Source organism: Aplysia californica, unplaced genomic scaffold (assembly GCF_000002075.1).
Source record: "Aplysia californica isolate F4 #8 unplaced genomic scaffold, AplCal3.0 scaffold00192, whole genome shotgun sequence".
In the NCBI taxonomy this organism is placed as follows: domain Eukaryota; kingdom Metazoa; phylum Mollusca; class Gastropoda; order Aplysiida; family Aplysiidae; genus Aplysia; species Aplysia californica.
This window is the reverse complement of record NW_004797462.1, coordinates 639,413-656,912: the sequence shown is the minus strand read 5'-3', so window position 1 is coordinate 656,912 and position 17,500 is coordinate 639,413. Positions and strand designations below refer to the sequence as shown.

General features: G+C 39.1%; 2 protein-coding genes across 2 annotated transcripts in view; both read left to right on the top strand.

Annotated features, from left to right (window-relative positions):
• LOC101847726 (probable DNA-3-methyladenine glycosylase) overlaps window positions 1–12,620 on the top strand; it is a 13,645-nt gene extending 1,025 nt beyond the window's left edge. Inside the window, exons 1-5 of the mRNA XM_005098733.3 lie at window positions 1–276; window positions 5,988–6,080; window positions 7,039–7,326; window positions 9,213–9,347; window positions 11,463–12,620. The exon at window positions 1–276 is cut by the window's left edge and continues 1,025 nt beyond it. Coding sequence (XP_005098790.1) covers window positions 6,041–6,080; window positions 7,039–7,326; window positions 9,213–9,347; window positions 11,463–11,827 — 828 coding nt within the window. The 5' untranslated portion in view covers window positions 1–276; window positions 5,988–6,040 and the 3' untranslated portion in view covers window positions 11,828–12,620. The remainder of the gene's footprint in view (window positions 277–5,987; window positions 6,081–7,038; window positions 7,327–9,212; window positions 9,348–11,462) is intronic.
• Window positions 12,621–16,521: 3,901 nt separating this feature from the next.
• Window positions 16,522–17,500, top strand: part of LOC101847038 (inward rectifier potassium channel 2) — a 15,479-nt gene continuing 14,500 nt past the window's right edge. Inside the window, exon 1 of the mRNA XM_005098731.3 lies at window positions 16,522–16,611. The gene's annotated coding sequence lies outside the window, so the exon portion shown is untranslated. The remainder of the gene's footprint in view (window positions 16,612–17,500) is intronic.

Genomic DNA, 17,500 nt, shown 5'->3' with positions numbered 1-17,500 from the left:
TTATAAACAAATGAATGTTCTTGCTGGGAAGCAATAGGAAATCAATCTGAAATAGAAAATCTAGATGCAAGATCCAGATCTGGATAGGCCTACATTTTCTTTGATTTTATTCCTCTGTTTCAATTTTCATACTCTGGCTTCCATTACTTAAATATACCTATGACGTAATGTCATAAAATACGGTGAAAGTGAAACGAAACGACATGACATCATGATGTTCTGAAATAGGCTACTCCACAAACACCCGGCTCTGGGACCGATAGGAACCCAAGAATGGCAAGATGATGAACATTTTCTCTTAATTAATACATCTAGGATCCTATCTTTTACAAGGGTTAACTTTTCTGAACTTTCTTTGCTGATTTTTTTTTCAAGTAATTAATCGGTAAATTTATAGAAACCCTCCCGTCTCATAAAGGGTATTATTTTGTAGCTTTTTACAGTTTTTTTTCAGAGCCCTGAACACGATCTGAACCCCCCCCCCCCCGCCCTACTCCAGAGCTATTACGTACTCGCTCGTCAGGGGGAGACCCCCTGAAACCCCCCAAGTGACTACAAAAGCATGCATTATAATAAAAAAAGAGACTAAAAATAAGCCTTAACTACAAAAAATTGACCTTATTTGTATATCTTGCGACACTGAAGTGGTGATGGAGCTGACTTCCGGTAGTGGATGTGACGCGAAATGGGAGTGCTTCTATAAAAATACCAATTAATCTAATTTTATGCTGACTCATCCTCTTAACTGTAGATTCTAAATACAGTCCGTGCCGGCTTTAAGCACGCTAGCTTAAAGCACGTTTCGGACTCAAGCACGCTAAATGGCTCTTACCTAATTTTTGCTATATAAATTACACGCCTTTAAGCACGGTAACTTCGGCTTCAAGCACGCTTCATTTACAAGACGGTCAATATTTTCATGATGACCCATCGCAGTTTGAACACAGTCTACACCGCAGCAGTGGAGTGTGTTAAGAGAAACACAAAGAACGCAAGTGATGGACACACTCACTCACGAGGGCGGAGAGGAAGGCAGATGCACACTGCTGCGCGCGCGGACATAGGATCTAGCCGAAGCCAAGGGCAAAGCTACACACAACCAAAAAAAAAATACAAAGAGAGTCGGGGAGACGAGAAAGGGAGGCTGGCTGCGATTTCACCTTTGACCCTCGCTATCCATTAATCCTGATTGTGTATCACGCGCGAGGTGGGATGAAGGCGGTGGTATGAGTGGCACAGGGGGCAGTGGTACGCACAGGCAGTGTGTAGGCCTTGTGTGATGTATCGTGACTGGCCGTCTAAATTAAGTTTTCATTTCCCATTCGACCACAAAACAAAAACAAACAAGCGAACAAAAACTACCATGGCGGGTGTCTAAATAACAGTGCACACTCTTGCAGGACCGCTATAGGCCTACTTACAAACAAAGGGAAATAGCACGGGAAATTTGCTACATGAAAATCTCTGGATTATGTCTACTTCGCACTCAAGCACGCTTCGGCTTTAAGCACGCTTTAGCTTTCTCCCGACGACAGTGCTTAAAGCCGGCATGGACTGTACTAAAATTCACTGATTCAACTAACTTTTTAAGTTTTTAGTAACTTAAGTAGATCTATGTTGGTGCCCAGAGGACTCCCGGCAGTTTTCCGCAAAAAATGACCATGTGCGGAGCAGATCGAGACTCAGCTCATCATCGTTGAAGAGACACAAGACTCAGCAACAGCCATCTCTTATCTGGACATTTTGATTGAAAAAGAATCATTGTAAAAAGAGGAAGAAGAAAGAAAAATGAAAAGGAATGCGGAAACGGAGAAAAAGAAGATAGAGAAGAAAAGAAGCGTATGAAAGAATCAAGAGAGAGAGAAAAAGAGAGAGGAGTTAAAAAAACAGAAAGAGGAGGAGTTGAAAAACCCCCAGAAGGAAGACAGACTTAAAACAAAAGAAGAAAAGAGGATTGAGATGGAGATGAGAAATGCTTGAAAAGAGAAAGGAAAGAAAAGGAAACAAGAAGAGACTCAAATATTTTAAGCGACAGTTCAGTAAATCAAAGTGAAATGGTACTGGACGATCGGTCAGATGAAGATATTGATGTTGGTAAGATAGATGACTTGTTGGATGATACGTTTGAGTGTGAGAAGGAGTTGAGAGCTCTGGAATATGGAGAGCGGGTGGAGGAAGACAATGTTGAGAATGAAATGGTAGATCTGCCTAGATGTATGGAAAGAGAGGTACCGGTAGTTAACTTTGGTCCTGCGGAGTTAGCTGGAAGAGCATTCTTATCGATCGATGACCCACTTACGTTTCCCGTGAGCTTGTGTCGTGGGGCGCCAGGGTCCGATAGGGGTCAGGCGAGCGTGCCGTGGTAGTCAGTAGTGAAAGAACAATGAAAAACACGCCTCATCTTTTATAGCTAGTTGATGCAATCTATGAATAGGTGTTAGTATCGTATCCCCTCATGGGTTGATCAGACGCTGAGAGTTGGGTTTGTCTTTTATGTGTTTGTACATATATGTGGCCGCACCTATGGGTTACAGGTGGCCGCATCTTGGCCGGGTGGCGGCACTGTAGCCAATTTTTCACTGATTGTATGTATGTCATTTTTGCCATAAAACGACAGCAAAGGCTTTGCGCCACTTTCGACTTTTAGTACGTTCACATGTCCTAGCTGCGGCAAATAAAAAGCTTTGCGCTATGTGAAAGTGTCGTGAAAATAGAGGAAGCTTCTCTAGTGGCCGCAAGCTGGCAAGTGACTTTATAAGTAGAAATAGGTTTAAGAAAGTGGTGATGGATTTAAGAAAGCCCAGTGGAAATATCACAAGACAGTCACTGCAGTGGAACCCACAGGGAGCACGAGACATGGGTCGGCCAGGGGAAACATGGAGGAGATGCGTGGAAAGGGACCTGAGAGAGATGAAGTTCACTTGGAACGAGCTTGGAAGGATGGTCCAGGACAGAGATAAATGGAAGAAGCTTGTATGTGGCCTATAGGTCCCCTGCCGGGGGAAAAAGCATTGATGATGGATGTTGGTGCTTTGATCTTCCCACAGTTGGAGTCATCCTTCAGTTTGAGTCTCTGGAACTGAGACCAGCCATTTATTAGAAACCTGAGAGGTCTCCTTTTCTCTTATTTTTTTTACCTAGGCCTTATTGTTCAGGGTTTGTTAACTGTTCCAGAAACATAATCTATACTGTATTCTATTCAGAGCTTAACTCTTTATCTATGAAGGGGGTAAAGCCACTATGCTGGGGCCCTCTTTTGGTATGAAATCTAAAAGTGATATATACATCACTAAATTGGTCACTAAATTCAAACAAGTGAACTTATTTTGATCGTTCTTCATCTAATGAATGAATGAATTCCAGGTAAAAGAGACCTGTTTTTGGCAATAGTCACACCAGCACAAATGTCTGTTACTATGGCTGAAGTTTGCCATAGTAAAACCAATAAATCACTATAGTGGAACTCAGATTCAACAAAGTCGCCGGGCTTTATCTTCAATTTAGTTGAATCAGAATGTTCGTTATAGCAAACTTTTTTTTTGTGAGGATAATTACTGCATCGCGCAAGTAATGTGTAAAAGGAAATAACAAGTCGCTACCTCAGAATTACGAAGTTCTATCTGCAACAGTACCTAGTTTTGAGAAAATTGAAGTTGAAAATTTTGAGTTTCACAACATGGTCAAGCTTTTCCGAATGCATTAATTTTCTCAATTATTTATGTAACATGATGCCAATTGAGTTCTAACAGGTGGTTTAAGTCATTTTGGCTGTGATTCTTTTGCGATATAGAGTATTCTGTTTGCAGATACAATTTTGTAGTTTTCAACAAAACCTGCTGAGCTCAAAACTACAAAGTTCCATCTGCACAATCGGGAATCTCCGATCTTGGCCCCACGTGTAATGAAATACAAATAACAACTTTATATGGGCAAAGATAGTGAATAACAAGATGGGCCACTCAGCCAAAAAAGTGTCCGCAGGAAGTATGCTCTTTGCTTCAGATGGCGCTGCAGTCAGTTTTGAAGCTCTCTTTCGTTTTTCCAGAAGAAGAATAGGAATAGCACCTCCTTGCGTGTGCAGATCGACTGCTGTTCATCAGCAGTTCGGGTACGTTCAGTGCGGAGTTTTAGTTTAAAAAAAATTTTAATGACCTCTCGCCTTTCATTCTAAAGTCAAATTAAACGAAGAAAACCATCACCCTTTCCTCCGGAAGAGGTTTTTTGTCAGCGTAACCATTTAAAAAAAGCGTTCTTCCAAAATTTATCCCAAAACTTGCTAGTTTCACTTTGATTTTTTAAAACTCAAGTAGGGTAACTCTGTTTGCAAAGAGTGCGCTTTTGTGAAGAGGGCGCCACCAAATTTTGAGGACACTTTTTTGATTGGCTCAAAGAGAGAAGTGGCCCATCTTGTTATGTACTATCATTGATATGGGTTAGGGGTAGAAGTAGGGATAGGGGAAGGATTGCAGGATTGTAGGATAGTAGGGTAGTATAGTAATCATTGGGGCCTAAACCGGAATATTCCGAAAAATGGCTGATGTATTTAGTTTATGTGCACATTGGTATTGTCTTCTTTTGTTTTTCTATTTAGTTCGCCATTTTCTTGCTAGTTTTACCTCTGACAGCAGATAACCAAAGCTTTCTCCTATCGCGAATATCTCGACTTCTATTCAAGATAGATGTGTATTTTTTTTCACCAAAGCAAGATAAATTTAAGCGAACTTTAAGATGATAGCAATGACTTTACACAACCCAACACTGATAAGCACCTATAATTCAAGCGTATTTTCTCTTGCATACAGAACTTTGTAATTCTGAAAAGGTCTTCCGGTATTTAGATAGAACAACGTAATTCAGTGAATATCTTGTTAACAACTCCAAATTTCCTTACAATTTTTACAGAACAGACAGAACATTTGATTTCTGACCTCATGGTCCTGATAACTCAACATGACCAAAAATGTCAGATAGAAGTAGAACTTTGTAATTCTGAGGTAGCAAAGTGGTAGGCTACCCTGAAATGCCTGCTTTTTTTGCTCCGTTTCAACTTCCTCAATCAAAATTAGTTTAGTTTCAAATGAGAACCATTTTAGTTTTTTTTATGGATTACCGAAGGAATGCTGGAAAATTAAATGAAAGTACACTGATCTATACAAAGCACACATTGTGCAAAAGGGCCGATTTGTTCAAACACACACCTGTGTCATCTGTGATGTATTGTTTGCCCCAAAAGTTGTGTTTCTTCTAGCATACAGCAATGTTAGATTCCACAGACGAGTACACAATTCATTACGTAGAAATATTTCAAAACGAGCTCATCGTTATTATATAATATTGATCAGAGTTGGGGGGAGGGTGGGGTGGAATAACTGACGCATTTGCATCTCTACCAGCGTGCAATTCCCGGGCCGCTTGTGTCGTCTCTCCCAAGACATACGGACACATAGTCACGTGTGTGCTGACTTCCCGTCCGACCCTGACACACACTGACTATGACACGTGCGCGTGCCAACAAAGCGTGTGCTGGTATGAAAGAATGCAGCTGATTGGTTGTATAAAATATAAATAATAGTCTAAGCGAATAATGGTTCATGATGCAGGTGCCATGGATAATTTCCAGGAACATACATTGTTAATTACAGGAGAATAAATAGCGAAGACATGTCAGCAAGGATTGTTCACCGTGCAAGCAACCTTGTTGAATCTGAGCTTGCTCATTTATATGTTAGTTGAATCTGAGTTATTTTTATTGAGTGTAATGAATAGAAAAAAATGGGGATTCCACCTCCTTTAGTTCAATCCGAGTTTTCATTGAATCCCAGTTGGTTAAATCTGAGTTCCACTGTATCATGAAATTCATTGTCAGTTGTGTCTTCATTGTCATTATAATATCTGGACCCTCTATCTCCAAATGTATATAATTGCACAAAGAGATTGGAGATCTTGACAAACCAACAATAAATTAATGTTGTTATGCTATTCCACAGATGATACAGTGACTCCTTTGTTCAAGTCAAGAGCTGTGAGCATTTATAATATAATGAGTGTGAGAGGCAAAAGGAAACAAGAAGCAGACTGTGGTAATGTTGCCTTCATATTTGAGAGTCAGCTTCTTTTATGCTATAGATGTTCCACAGAAATAAAATGGAGAATTACAATGGCTAAGGTTAGTTTCAATAAAATGAGCTCAATCCTGAAAAATAGAAATATCTCAATGAACACCAATTTATGAAATGTCTGAAATGCTATGTTTGGTCAACCCTTCTATATGGCTGTGAATACAGACAATCACTAAAGACAGTTTAAATAAAATAGAAGCAACAGAAATGTGGTTTCTTAGGAGACTGCGTAGAGTATCGGGGAAGGAAAAGAAATCAAATGAGGTAGTGCTTGATGAAGCCCACGTGGAACGCTCAATGTTAAAAACAATCAGGAAACGACAAATGCAGTTTTTGGGACACCTGAACAGACATAAGAGTCTTGAACATCTAGCTCTCACTGGCAAAATTGAGGGCAAGCGAGGCAGGGGTAGGCCCAGAACAACATATTTAGGGAACATATGGACAACAGGGAAAGATCAGGGAAACATAGCTTTTTTTAGAGCATCCGAGCAAAGGCATGAATGGAGAACCATGATTGCTGATGTCTGTCGCAGATCTGGCAATGGATGATGATGATGATAATAAAATAATCATTGAAGGACATATTTCTCCTTCTATTTATATGAATGTCTCTTTGCTACATTCAAAACCTAATGCTGTGATATGTTATGTTATATGAGCTGTGACAGATTTAGTCTGTGTGTATTTGAGAACATAAGTATTAAGCACAGAAGCTTTGTTTTTCTTTCTGAAGTGTGTACATTTTTGGGGGGCACACTTGGACTCTGCCATGTCATTTTCAGTATATAAGGAGGGAGTAAATGGTGAGGAAACATGGTTAGTATCAACCCATCCTTTGATTTTTTTTTTACTTGTGTGCTTACTTTCATCACCATATCTCTTCTTATTATGCCTTCTTGTAACCATTTTCTTTCAGAGGTGTCTTCTGTGGAAAATAAGAGCAAGTACTTTGGGAATGTAAAGGATGCGTCTACAAGCGAACCAAAATCTAATGATGTTAATGCTGCAGACAGTAAGATTTCCGATGCAAATGTAGGAAAGGAAGCTGATGATAATTCAGACGGCAATTCCGTACGGCTTGTTGGTGAATTCTACAATAAACCGTGCACAGACCTAGCACAGGCATTACTTGGCAAGAGAGTTGTACGTCTAGTTAATGGAGAGAGACTAAGTGGCAGGATTGTAGAGACTGAGGCGTATTTGGGTAAGTCTTTTGATTGTATAGAATGTTTTGTTACAGAGGGTTGGCAGAACATTTTTCATTGAACTTATTCTCTCATTGGCAGGAATATTTAATATTTTTGAATCATGTGAAGATAAGATAAGATAAGATACATCTTTATTGTCCAGATCCTAGCACATTGGTTTGGTGTTTCCCCACGTATACACACACACACACACACCCACAAACACACACACACACACAAACATGCACACACACGCAGTATGCTTGCACTCACAAACAGGCTTACAGTCAAATGCATAATATAAATGAACAGTAATATAAAGAATAATAATCTTAAGCTAGATATACATACTCAGTATTCTGATTGTAACTCAATGGTATTCTGATGCATGCTCTAAGGTCATATGAATACTTATATAACAAGATGATTAAGATGGAAGAAGTTTGATGGATGATGGTAAGAATGACCTCCTGTATCTTTCTTTGTGACTGTTACAGATCAGAAGCCAAGGTCTTTTACTTCTGACTGATATTTTTATTTGAGGGAACACGGGATGTTTACTATCCAAAAAGATGGAATTAATTTTTCTAGTCCAAGCTATAAATTAATGTACAATTCATCCAAGTAGGAGAATGTAGATGTTGAAACTTTGCATTCTCTCCGTATTAATCGATTTAATTTAAAAAACAGCTTATGATTTTCACACCATTCAGAAAAATTTAGTACAAAATTCCGGTGAGCATTTTTGTTATGGTCAGCCTGAATGAGCCCAATTATGGTTGAATCATCAGCAAATTTTATCAACTTGATGTTACTGTTGTTTATTTGGCAATCATTTGTGTATAGTGTAAATAAAACTAGTGACAAAACACATCCTTGAGGGGTCCTGTATTTGTTATGATGTGTGTCAATAAGGAATGTTTTAATATTACATACGGTACTGGGTTCGGTTGGTCAGAAAAATCCCTATCCATGATGTTAAATTGACATTAACACCTATGTTTTCTAATTTAGGACCGTAGAGGCAAACTCATCTCTTTTCCCATAACTTTAAGTGGAGCAAATAATTCTGAATTACCTCTTGGGCCAAGTGCTGTCTGTTACAGGTTTGGTCCGAGCGCACACTGATGTCCAATTTGTACTTACTTGGAGTGACAAAAAAGTGTATAGAATTTTTGTCCCAAAAAGCTTGCATAATGTTTCTGTGTCTGTGAGGTTTTTGTAAGAATCACTCTTCTGTCATAGTAAATAATTTATAGTTTCTTTTCTCAAGCTAGTAACAAACCAGGAACTGATCCTACTAGACTATAATTATCTTTGGCACTCAAATATGTCCTGATTTAGCAACTTTGGATACAGTTTTGTGTTTTGACAAACTCTTATTTTGTATTCACATTTTCTTAATTGTTCTTATTGATTTTATGTAAATAAATTTAAGAAAAGGAGAGGAGGGGGGAGGATGAATAGAAGGAGAATGGTCAAAGTTTTAATTCACTGTAAGGGAAAGAATGAAATAGTAATATAATTCTTATGCATTAGACTCTCACTGCAGCACTTGATTGATAGCCACACTCCTATGGATTGAGGTTGATAGACTTGTCTGTCAGGGCTGGCACTTCTCTGAAAACTTTTAACTCTTTAGTTTTTAAAATTAAATACAATTTTGAATGTTCTGTACTCTAGTTTGTTAAGTTCCCTCTGCTTGTACTTCTTGCGAGTGCTACAATTGTCTTAATCTATCTGGGGTGAAATATAATTTTTATTGTATTGACTCACTGTGATTTGCATTTCAATAATGATTGATGTTGCCCCAATGTCATATTTGCCACCACATACTCAGCCTTGGTAAATTAAACTTTTCATCTTAATAAGTACTTTCAACCTATGCATTTTTGTTTTACAGGTCTAGAGGACAAAGCAGCTCATTCTTACAAAGGCAAGAAAACTGACAAGAATACAGCAATGTTCATGACTCCGGGCACGAGCTATGTGTACAATATTTATGGCGTGTACTGCTGTTTTAACATTTCTAGTCAAGGTAAGCACAATGACTACATCATAACAACATGTGTGAAAAGGCTTTACAACTCGAGGGTTTTGTCGATTCTGCTCTCGGACTTGCAAATATGACTCGAGGCAAGATCGTGCTAACAATATAGTTAGGATGACAGTCTAGTACCATTAACTCAGATCTATGAATTTTGATGGCATTTAGGTCCACCTCATTTTATGCATTGCTGTAAATTTTCACAGTATGAGCAAACTACAATATTTGCATTACCAACTGAAGCCAAAGTTTAACTGACTAACCGTACTGACAGAGCAGAGTAAATGTACCAGCTATTTTTAAAACGAATTACTATTTGATACTTTGATAAACGACTGAGGGCATTGTTGATGATATGACATGGGTACAGTACAATGTACTGTGCTGTTATGTTTGAGTCCTCTCAGAGGGGATTACCAATGCCAATGGTAAGTGGTCCAAAATCTCTGTTTCTGGGGACGCATTTTTTCTAAAGGATATTAAAGCTGAAATTTTCTAATAACAGTTCTGTTTATTTCAAGTTAAAATTTCAGTAATGTCTTCAGAATGGGCAATGTTATATGAAGCAAAGAGGTATAACCCCAATAGTATGGCATGACCTCACATGTGCCAGCTATGGGCACAGGTCTGCCGTACCATTGACTGCAAGAAGGGCAGTTGACACAGTACCAGTAACAACAGTGTTGTGATAATATTAATACAGTAGTACTGGATTTCTTTACTTAATATATGTAGCCTTGTGAGGTGTTTTCATTGATGTGCATTACTATATCTGCTTTCATTATTCTTTGTTCTTGTCTTTGGGTCAAGTGCTTCTTTTGTTAATGAGCCTTTAGATATGTCTAATGATACAAGTATAACACTTTACCCCCATGGGACGCCGATCGGCGATGATGTGATATAGCAGGTACTGGACATTGAGGATAAGTGTTGCGCTCTCTGTGCGCTGTGTGGGTGGATAGTGTTAACTCATTTAGAAGGAAACTTTACAAAACGAAAATGAGCTATCTTCTTTAAATGACCATAAGGAATGGAAATGGATCATGTTTAAATCCGCCCTTCCTCTCTTAGCTTCCTTCTTTCTCCTTCCAACTTATTGCTCTCTTTCACTACTACAGGAAGTTTTTTTCATGAAAGCAAAAAGTATCAAGGAATTTTGCACAAGCAATCCATGAAATAAAAGAAGAAATATCTTGAAAATAAATGTGATTGTTAAATAAACCAAATTGCTTTTATTGAAAGTGGTTTTGTACCTTTAACTCAATGACCAACCTCTTTACTCAATGCCTAAAAAACCTTTTGACTTACTTGGCCAACCAATTGTGTAGGCTTTAGTTCTCTTTCCCAGTTTTGAAAAAATATGAAGTCTTTCCAAAGATATACTTCACTAACATTAATTGACCACCTGAAAGGTCATTCACCCCTCTAATCATTTCTAATGCTTGTCACTTTTATGTCCTTTGTCTTTCCACCATTTTGACTACAGCCCATTAGCCCTGTGCCTCTCTCATATGACTGAAGGTGTGGTCACTTGACAAATAAGCTCTGAAATCATCAAGATTTTTGCGTTGTAGTAAAAAATGGGACAACACCAACGACATTTTGTAGACATTGAGTTTGTTCCATTTTTCCTTTGCATAGAGCAGTAAAAATAGAGAATGCCCATTGTGATCTTGATAATCTGGTAGTGTAGTCATTGAGATAATACCACATCCCATTTAAATGGACCTGTGTTGAGACTGAAAAACTATTATGAACTCAGTAATGATTGTAAAAATTTCTCTACCTTTACAACAGTTGTTGTGTTATTAATATTTTTGCTGACCACAAATACAATGGAGTCTGCTTAAACGGAATATGGTTAATATGAAAACAATGAGAATCTGAAAGAAAATGAAGTCCCAAATTTTTTTCTTTTCTATTTGAGCAATCTCTGGAAATCGAAAACCTGGTGGCCAGCAGGTTTCGGTTTAAACTGACTTCACTGTAAATACTGTACAAATGTTTTATGTCAGAATGGATTTACGCCTTGTGATGATGGAACAAATTTCTTGTGAATGTACAATACATTTCATTTTGTCTTATCACATTTTATCTTGCTAACAGGTGAAGGAGCAGCTGTGCTAATTCGGGCGCTGGAAGTGATAGAAGGTGCTGAGGTTATGAGGAAGAGTCGAATGGCAAAGACTTCCAAAGCCATGAAAGATAAAGACCTGACTAATGGACCGTCCAAGCTGTGCCAGGCACTTCAAATAAACAAGGGCCTGTTCAACAAAGTTGATTTGGCAACTTCCCAGGAGCTATGGCTTGAGCAAGATACAGGGGTTGAAGCCAGCAAGGTTGTCAGAAGTCCAAGAATAAATATTGGTTATGCTGAAGAATGGGTGGACAAACATTTAAGATTTTATGTTCTTGGTAGTTCTTTTGTAAGTGTGAGGAATAAAGAATGTGAAGCGAAGTGCCCTGGTTAGCAGGATTTTCTGTTTTATAACATATCCTCCTCTTTACATGATAGCCTCACAGAATACTAACTCAAGACATTCCAACTGCTGTATAATTTGTTTTATTTGAGAGCTTTATGTTCGCAAAACCCACATGACATTTTCATAATAATAGCTTTTTAGGACATGCAATCATCATAAATGAATTTCATATTGTAAAATTCATGATAATCAGATATTCAAAGAAAAAAATGAGTTTTTTAGATATTAGCATACCATACTGGGTTGGATAATGCCATGGTAGAATGTCAAATTTATGTTGATTGTCCTGTGATAGTTATCAGTGCCAAACATAAATGCTTAATCGTCCTGTTCAGTCTTTGAAACTGCAGGTAACATTATAGTCCTAAGTCTTGAAATGCCTCAAATTGATATTTAAGTCAGAAATCATAACTATATGTTTAGACTGTGCTATCACTAGAAAATTGTTGTGAGAAGTTGACTTGATTATTAATACTTTAAACCCCTTCAGCACAGTATAGATTATTTTAGAGGCTGGCTGCTTTGACCCTGCTCATCAAGCTCATCTCTGGCTGTTGGGATTCTATGTTGAAGGTTGGACTTACTCAATGGAATTTCTTTCTTGTATGGTAACTGAATTCTTGTCTTTTGCTTCTAAAGTAAAGAGCCTAACTACTGAAAGGTTATGGATTTTAATCATCATTATTGATGATCTATGATCAAGGGATCATTCTTGTAATTTTAAAAAATCTGCCTTTTATGTCGCTAGTGAGGTCATGTAATGATGCCTATGTCAAAAAAATGCAATTGAATATTTTGTGTGTATTGAATGGTATTAATATGTGAGGCATCTTGGCGAAATCAGGCGCTTGTCAAAATAATGAAATCAAAGATACCAGCATTTTTCTGCAAGTTTTGCAATTATTATTGAATTTTTGTTTTTTTGGCTGAACATCTTTATGCACTTTTCATTTAAAACATATTTCTGTGTGGATTTTACTGAAAAACATTGATTAAAGGCACAAATAATGTAAATTTTTAGTTTTCATGGATAAGAAAGGTTTGGAAGACCCAAAACTTTGGTGGCTATTTTCTCGCTAATGTAACCTTTGACACCAGGGCTGCCGTCGGAAGGGAAAATGCCGAATGGTAAAAGTTTTTCGATTTTTTAATTTTTATATATTTCATAGAGTAATTAATTCTGCATCTGATGGTGTAAAAATTTTTTGTCATATCCTAATCCGCTGTTGCGTTATTGAGTTATTGAGAGTTCGTCGTTTTCCCTTACACTGGCGAGCTCCGAGTGAAAAATAGAAGAGTTATAAAGTGAAAACAGTTTTTGCCTCTCCTGAAAAGTTTGCCTCGCTACCTGTGCAGGACCATTCGTCATTTTCCCTTACTCTCTCTCTCTCTCTCTTCTGGCGCTGTGGCTTCATAAACGGTCAGCGATGCCGACAGCACGCAGGAACTCAACACTCGCCCGGGGGTCCTTAAAAAGTGCTGAAAGTGGGTTACTGAAATGTCCCAGCAGACGGGTTCTAGCACGATAGCTGGCGGGACACCTCAGGAACACATGGTCCATAGTTTCGTCCTCCTCCTTGCAGGCTCGACAGGATGGATCTGGGTTGTCTGCTGGCGCAATTTTGTGGAGATATGATCTCAGCTTGGGCGATTTTCCACCAGTTCTCATTTGGGAGAGAAGCCGGCGGTCCTGTCGTTTGAGCGAGGCCTCAAGCTGGAATGATGGCGGCTGGGCAAACGGCAGTTTGGGTTTCGCCTCTCTTTTCCACTTTGCGCGGGTCAATCGGTGGATGACAGCTTTAGCTGTCGAGAAATCGATTGGCGTGTCATTCTGGGTAAGCGCTGTTGCTTCTTTGGCGATGCTGTCAACTTCCTCGTTCCCAGCCAGTCCGGCGTGGCCTGGAATCCACTGTAAGTGGATGGAACATTCAGAGCGTTGACAGAGGGTGTGCAGATGTTGCCAGATTGAGCAGGCCACCTTTTCCGATTGGTTGGTAGGGCCGTATGAGAGGCGCATGACTGCTGATCTAGAATCAGTGTATACATGGATGCGTGCACTGTTCGGAAGGCTGCCTGCTGTATGTAGTGCCACAAGCATGTCAAGCGCTGTGTCGAGAGCTACAAGCCCTTACGACGGCAGAGGGGACCCCCACTCCTTCAAACTCAAATATCTCTACTTCTATTAAAGATTTTCACCATATGCAAGGCAAAAAGACAGGCTTTAAGTTAATACCCAAAAATTGATGACCGCCTGATTCGACCACATCGTGGCAACCATTGTTACCGCTGTCAGTTCAAATGAATCGCATCAGAACTTGTATGCTGATTCTTAAAGATCTCTCAAAGTTATTTTCTGACTATGTTTGTTTGATTTTTTTGTGCTGTAGAGAAAATCTTTTAGTTGGGATTAAAAGAAGACATCTTGTTAGCTTTCCCCCCACTTTCTCACTTCTTTTTTTGCTCTTTTTACAACTTGACCAAGCACTCCAACTTAAAGATAACCTGTATATTTGTAAAGATGTTTGTTCATGTGAAAGGAGATGCACACACACACACACACACACACACACACACACACACACACACACACACACGCATACAAACACGCATGCACTGAGGGAGAGGGAGAGAAAGAGGTTGAATGAGATATGTTGGTAAGCTTCTGTATATATTATTATGCTTTATTATTGTAATAATTATAATTTTCGTAAATCATTATGGCCTCATAGTAGTCATAGACACAATTCTGACCTTTTGGGAAGCAGGCTGCTTCGGCCCTGACTGTTGGACCCTTCCCATGTTGAGCAGGATACAACATCCCAGCAGAGGGAAGATGGAGATACTTGATAGAGAAAGTTCCCCTGATGGGAATTGAACTCGTGTCTTGTGCGTGCAAAGGCAAGGAGTGTAACCATTACACCTGTGATACTGCTGCTATGTTTCCTGCTACATGTATTAAATTTTGAATTGCAGAGGCTGGTACACTGTTAATTTCTTCCTATGGTAGACCAATAAATTGCAGTTATACATCTTATCTAATATTATTTATTGTTTCTTTCAAACTTTATCGAGAGGAGGAATGAAACACAATGCATATATGAGAGATAATATAGCTATAAAATATGTCTTACTGAAACCTGAATTTATCTGTACCAATACTCATGTTGGGCCATTATTTGCTGTATGAGTCTTTACACTATTTCTGTTTGTTTTGAGGATTTTGTGATACTTGTTTATTTTTACTTATCACTCCTAACAGCACCTAACATTAAAAAAAATAAAAACATAATTGAGCTTTATGCTCCAGGGAAAACATGTAGGTCTAGATCTATTTCGGTATGAGCTTTGGCATTCAGGAGTCAATTTTTCCTTTTGCTTGTGAGTTTTATTGTAATGATAATAATAAATAGCATTTTTATAGCGCATAAATACACTCATCAGCAAACCATATGTGCTTTAAAATCTGTTATTATTACCTCAGTGGATCCTGGAACACCCAGGAAGCATACAATGCAATGACCTATGAAGAGCTCAAACACTAATACATAAGATCATTTGGCTTTATATAGATGGGTAATCATACCCACCGAGGTAAGGGAGGAAAATTTGAGTAAAGTGCATCTTCTAAGGACACAATGCTGGGTTCCATACAGGATTTGAACCTATGACCTTTAAGTTGCTACCCCAACAGGTTAACCACTAGACCATTTGACAAGTGGTTATGTCATGATAATATATAGAATAGCATGAATATAAAAATAAAGTCTAGTGAGTGTGAATGGTACTTAATTTTTTAAATTTGTCGTCCATAATCTTTTTTTCCTGCTCCTCTGTCAATGTAAACACTCATTATATTCAATAAGTATTAGACCTAGATCTATGTCCTCAGTAGATGTGCAGAAAGAGTGCGTTGAAATAAAAATAAACTGAAAAGTAAATATTTTTTCACTCTAAACTTCTTCTTGTCATGTTTTTTGCCTTTGTTTGACGCGCTCTCCAGAGAGGACATTCTGTCTTCCTCAAGAGTGTTGACATGGATAAGACCTGATGTGTGTCTGTGTGTGATTCATGTCTATGTTTGTACCTGTGTACACCCCCTCCTTTATATATATATATATATATATATATATATATATATCTGTCGGTGGTTGGCGGGTGCTCTGGTGTGGTTTGCTCCTTCTTTCCTATTAAACGTCTATCGTCCTTATCTCACCTTCTTTTTTATGTTTGTTACTCTCTAGTAACACCTCTAATCTACTGGCGCTCATGACCTTATGCAGTTGTCAGCGCCGTAAAACCTCTGCTAAAACTACCCCCCCCCCTCTCTCTCTCTCTCTCTCTCTCTCTCTCTCTCTCTCTCTCTCTCTCTCTCTCTCTCTCTCTCTCTCTCTCTTGATCTCTCTCTCTTTCTTGATCTCCCTTTCTGTGTGTGTATGTGTGTGTGTGTGTGTGTGTGTGTGTGTGTGTGTGTGTGTATGTGTGTGTGTGTGTGTTTGTGTGTGTGTGTGCGCGTGCGTGCGTGCGTGCGTGTGTGCGCTTATTTATGTTTCATTTTTCACGTATGAATTATGTGTATGTTCTTATGTGCACCGCCTTTTCCTTGTCCTAGTCACCACCGTGACCCCCCCCCCTCCGCACACACACACACACAACATACGTACACCCATTGTAAATGTCCTGAGAGAGAGAGTGATTTATTGTCTGTCGGCCTAGACATCTTGGCACAGGTACGGGCAGCGGTGACACACCTGTGCAGAAGACGCAAACACAAGGTAAGAAATAACTGCCCCTTGCCTGCTATGACATCAGTGTGTTTCTTTTTTGTACACGTCCTACAAATTCTCCAAATTGTACCTAGTGTTCTGTTTGACTGTCTGTTTGTCCGTTGGTTTTTACTTCAACCCGACGCTGAATTTCTTGACAATTATGATCTTTTCGTTCTCTTATGATCCTCTTGCCCATTTCTGTCTCTATTTTTGCCCACGATCCTCATTTTCAACCCTCCCATTCCCCTACTTTCTCCTTTATTTTATCGCAATGTCTGTTTTTTTCTCTCTTTTTCTCTCTCCTTCTTCTACTCTTATAATATCATCTCTTTCGTCTCACCTTCCCAGATTCGAATCCCGCAGTGTTTATTCTCGCCTTTTCGTCGATTATAGAGTGTTCATGACTTTCAATTCTTTCAGAGGAGGAGCTGAAACAGACGTTATACCTCTTGTTACCCCACGGGGCGGTGCCACTGACTGAAGTGTCTTTAGGCCGTTCCCAAAGGGGGGGGGGTTCTCGTTCTAATGCACAGTAGAATTGTAAATGGGCTGATCCAACAATGTCCTGCTCATAACTGTGCCTGAACTACAATAGGGAACTGCTGCTTATTCTTTCCTAATCCTTACTGTCGTCATTTCCTCTAATTCTTTTGTATGTTTGTCACACCCTTGTGACCCTCTATAATTTCCGGGGTGCCTTGATAGTCGAAGCAGATTTATGCTGTTGAAGCTACAGAGTTGAACAGAGTAAGTCTGGTTCCCTGTAAGGACTTCTCTGTTGACATCCACCCCTTGGCGCTCATATGACTATATGACCTTATGCAGTGGCGAACGCCGTAAAACCTCTACTAAAACGAACACCTCTTGTGGGTTGAATCGGGCGTTATAGCCCCCC